Source organism: Schistosoma haematobium, chromosome 4, assembly GCF_000699445.3.
Source record: "Schistosoma haematobium chromosome 4, whole genome shotgun sequence".
Taxonomy (NCBI): domain Eukaryota; kingdom Metazoa; phylum Platyhelminthes; class Trematoda; order Strigeidida; family Schistosomatidae; genus Schistosoma; species Schistosoma haematobium.
The window spans coordinates 44927531-44931874 of NC_067199.1; the positions used below are offsets into that span (position 1 = coordinate 44927531).

The 4344-nt window shown below is 36.5% G+C and overlaps 1 protein-coding gene across 1 annotated transcript; it reads right to left on the reverse strand.

Moving 5' to 3' along the window:
- Positions 1 to 1433: 1433 nt before the first annotated feature.
- On the reverse strand, positions 1434 to 4233 carry MS3_00008181 (uncharacterized protein). The gene has a single exon (XM_051216533.1). The coding sequence runs from the start codon at positions 2729 to 2731 to the stop codon at positions 1853 to 1855; it is 879 nt and encodes a 292-aa protein (XP_051067131.1). The 5' UTR covers positions 2732 to 4233; the 3' UTR covers positions 1434 to 1852.
- Positions 4234 to 4344: the final 111 nt, after the last annotated feature.

Consider the following 4344-nt stretch of genomic DNA (forward strand, 5'->3'; position numbering starts at 1 on the left):
GAATGAACTCGACGAGCAACAAGTGTTAACATCTTGGTTACAGTTCATTGATCGATATATTAGTTGGTGTTTAGATGGTTACCGGTCCTACTGGGAATACTAATCGACTGATCAGTAATCGAACAAGAGATATCATACAACTACTTCCTTGTCATTACGGTCTTATTAAAATTAACCCAATACAACCAGGGCTAAAGTCAGATTTTCTTCCTTTTGATATAACAATCAGTATCTTATCTAATTGCAATGTTTCTAAGATTTCTTTAACATACTTGGCATTTTCCTAGCTCATAATTTCGACATGGAGTTAAAAGTAAGAAGAATTAAGGATGTAAACTATGATGTCATTATTCTGAGTTCGAATAGATAGTAATCGATCTATTTTTGTCGATAGAGTTATGTAACTTAATCAATGTTTGATTGTGTTTGTAATGAAATCCAGAAAGCTCTTTCGGTCCTGTTTATAATCGTGCATATCAACGACGAGAAAATAACCAGTTCTTACTAATATGTTTACAACCTTCAGGCAAACTGGTGGCCGTATGGATCCACAGTAGTGCGTTGGCATTAAAGAGAAAAGAATTAGGTTCAGTTCTAGATGAGGGTACTTTTGTGATAACTAGTCTTATATAGGTCGAAGTGAAAGTTCTAGATTTCACTATTAATCACAATCCAACTTTGATGAAGTTATTGAACTCAATTCAAACTCAGGATAGTTTTTATAAGCAAAGATGGATAGTGGGTAGCAGGGGAATCCGGTTTAACGAGCGTTTCGTCCTATTTGTGACTCGTCAGCTGGATGTACCTGCGTCTCAGAGTTGATGTTCACTCTGGGACTCGAACCCAGTAACATTCGCTTCAAACACCATCGCGTTATCCACTCAGCTACTGAGTCCTGATAGCCACTTGCTTGTGCAATGGGGTGAATTTAAATTCACGTGGTATTGCTTTCCTAGCCACTATCCATCATTGCTTATAAAAGCTTGTGAATTAAGGCAATATCGAGGCAATCCTCACAGGATGCACATATGCCAATAACAGACTGATCAATTGCAGTCTTAAAACCTCAATGGGAAGATACAAGCAAAACAATACCAAGTGAATTCAGGATAGTTTTGATACAATTTATTTCCTTATCTGTTATGACCTTGCGTCTCCCAATTATTTTGTTTTTGCCAAAATCCCCGTCGCCAATTGTTATGACCTTGAAGTTGAGGGTTCAAAACTTTTCTCCACCCCGTCGCCAATTGTTATGACCTTGGATGTCTGACTTTTCGATCACACGACTTATCTACCAATCCGAATACGACTTATACGAATCTTCACACTAGGCCAACCAATGACGTTCAACCGGTGTGGGCAGTTTAGCGTCCTTATTGGTCCTATGTCCTACGAGCCCTTCCACTTGAGTCCAGAACACAATACCAGCTTCCGAATCAGAGCAGATCGTTTATTTCAGGCATACTTGGTTTATATATCAATCATACAGACCGCAACGTACCATAAAATAGGAAATAATATTTGTACACAAATAAGCCAAAAAGTGGCTGTGAATGAAGGAGGCAGTAGTTAATAAACTGAACATAACTTAAGGACCGTAAATCGTACAATAATAAATTATAGGTCAAAATAAAGCTTATCATAAAAGGAATATAAATATCCATAGTGTAATTGTTGCGTAGTTATACAATAAGAATATTTATAGAATATTAGTCCATGAATAGTCCTTGGAAGTTACCTGTAATTTAATCTCCACTCGGATATAACACCTCCCTTTTTTTTGTTTTTTTGAAAATTCCAACTTTAGATTCTGATTATAAAAAAAAAAGAATCATATGTGACTTTAAATTCCTCAACATTCTCCTCCTCCTCGAAATAATGTTGGGTCCTTATGGCTCCAAAATACAACTAGTAGGACTTTATTTAAACCATGTTTCTCGTATTGACTGGAGAAGCCACTAAAAATGACTAGATGATGATGAACGACCTTTGACCTGAGTTCATTATTTTCAAATTCATTATGAATCTCGTTAGCAGATAACGAGTCATTAAGAAAGTCAACGTCCAACAGAATTAAATTAGATTTTTGGCCATCATTCGACTCAGCTGACATATTTCCCTCATTGTTATAAGAAGTTTCATCAAAATCATATGCATTATTCTGAGAATCAATATCTGGCACACTGTCATTAGAAATGGGATAAGTTGACTCAATATAAAATTCTGTCTTCCGATGATTTTGAGTAACATCTGGTACAATTTGGTTCATCGTGTTGCTCCAGTTATTTTCTGAATACGAGTCACCATAGCTTTCTCGACTAATAGCACGTGGACCACAATTTTGTTCGAGCTGACGTTTATTTTCGCAGCTAGACAGTACCAGTAGTGTTTCATTTGATTCTGGACTCTGGGCATCATCTACAGGATCTGGCTCCTGATCATCTGGTATTGTCACAACTTCATGTGCATTTAGCACAATATTTTCTTGCTCTGAGCTGGACACGTTACCAATATTACGTTTTCCTTCTGGTATAGAGGGATTTGAATCCTGCACAGGATATGCTTCTGAAATGTCCATTACTGCACCATTATCTGCATGATATATAGATTTCTTATTTTCTGCTTGAATGCAAAGTCTGCCCAAAACTGTTACAAATAGCTGTTGTTGCAAGGCCAACATCTTCTGCTGGTGCTGTAATATTAACCGCAACTGTTCGAAAGAAATCGACATTTTTTTTTGCCAATAATATTAGCTCCAAAAATCACCGGCAATTATTACAGCTAATTTATTTCCAAAATCTGAGTCACCACTTGTCGTATTATTATTTTTTTTCGTTGTTGCCAAAATCCCCGTCGCCAATCGTTATGACCTTGAAGTTGAGGGTTCAAAACTTTTCTCCACCCCGTCGCCAATTGTTATGACCTTGGATGTCTGACTTTTCGATCACACGACTTATCTACCAATCCGAATACGACTTATACGAATCTTCACACTAGGCCAACCAATGACGTTCAACCGGTGTGGGCAGTTTAGCGTCCTTATTGGTCCTATGTCCTACGAGCCCTTCCACTTGAGTCCAGAACACAATACCAGCTTCCGAATCAGAGCAGATCGTTTATTTCAGGCATACTTGGTTTATATATCAATCATACAGACCGCAACGTACCATAAAATAGGAAATAATATTTGTACACAAATAAGCCAAAAAGTGGCTGTGAATGAAGGAGGCAGTAGTTAATAAACTGAACATAACTTAAGGACCGTAAATCGTACAATAATAAATTATAGGTCAAAATAAAGCTTATCATAAAAGGAATATAAATATCCATAGTGTAATTGTTGCGTAGTTATACAATAAGAATATTTATAGAATATTAGTCCATGAATAGTCCTTGGAAGTTACCTGTAATTTAATCTCCACTCGGATATAACATTATCACTTTTTGTTTCTAATCACCATTTGTATCGTGATTAACTAAACTACGAAACTGTGAATTGAGAGAACCTCAATTCAAAAATAATTCCTAGAAATATCCAATTCAGATCAAACTTTAAATCAATGTAAACCTAAGTTACAAAGAAGAATTCAATCGGATACATTGTCAGAGATTAACCAGAAATAAAAATCAAAAGGAATGCAGTACAAAAAAAACCCAGAAAGACAACCAATCAAAGATAATGGACTCATAGAACTCATGTGAAATAACTGGATAGGTAATCTGTTACATTAAGTAAAGTCGCTGATGATATTGTCCAAGATGATGATGAAAGCTACTCAATGAAGTTATACAGCTCAGAGAGTATAATACCACTAACTTGGAATCTTGAAGGGAAATGAAATAGAAGGAAGGCCAAAGAATATACAACACTGAGAATTGGAAGCAGACATGAAAACTACGAATAATAACTGGAAAGGATGATCCGGGACAGAGTTGGATGAACAATATTGATGGGTGGCCCATGCTCCACCACGAAGATTAACAGGTGTAAGTAAGTAGTATAAAGAAGATCCAACTCATTACCTTCAGGATTCCATTGTGTTTCACCTGTACGCAAAATCTGACTCATACATCCGCGTCATGCCTCCTGGATAATGAGACGAATGACTCATGAACTAATGTCAGCGGTAACCCGACTGGTAGAGATCGTGTTAATCACCCATTCTTACTTATACCCACCGATCGATTATGAATCCCACATAGAAACATAGCACAATTAAAAGCAAAAGGATTATGATACTTTTATCTTCGACAGTTCTAAAGATCATACTCTCCACATTACTTTTTTATTTTATCATAAAAATATCCAAAATTACTGTCATTGTTCCCCCCTTCCTCATTTCC

Coding starts and splice junctions, on each gene's coding strand:
- MS3_00008181 (XM_051216533.1), bottom strand. CDS start 2,731: ATGTCGATTTCTTTCGAACAGTTGCGGTTAATATTACAGCACCAGCAG.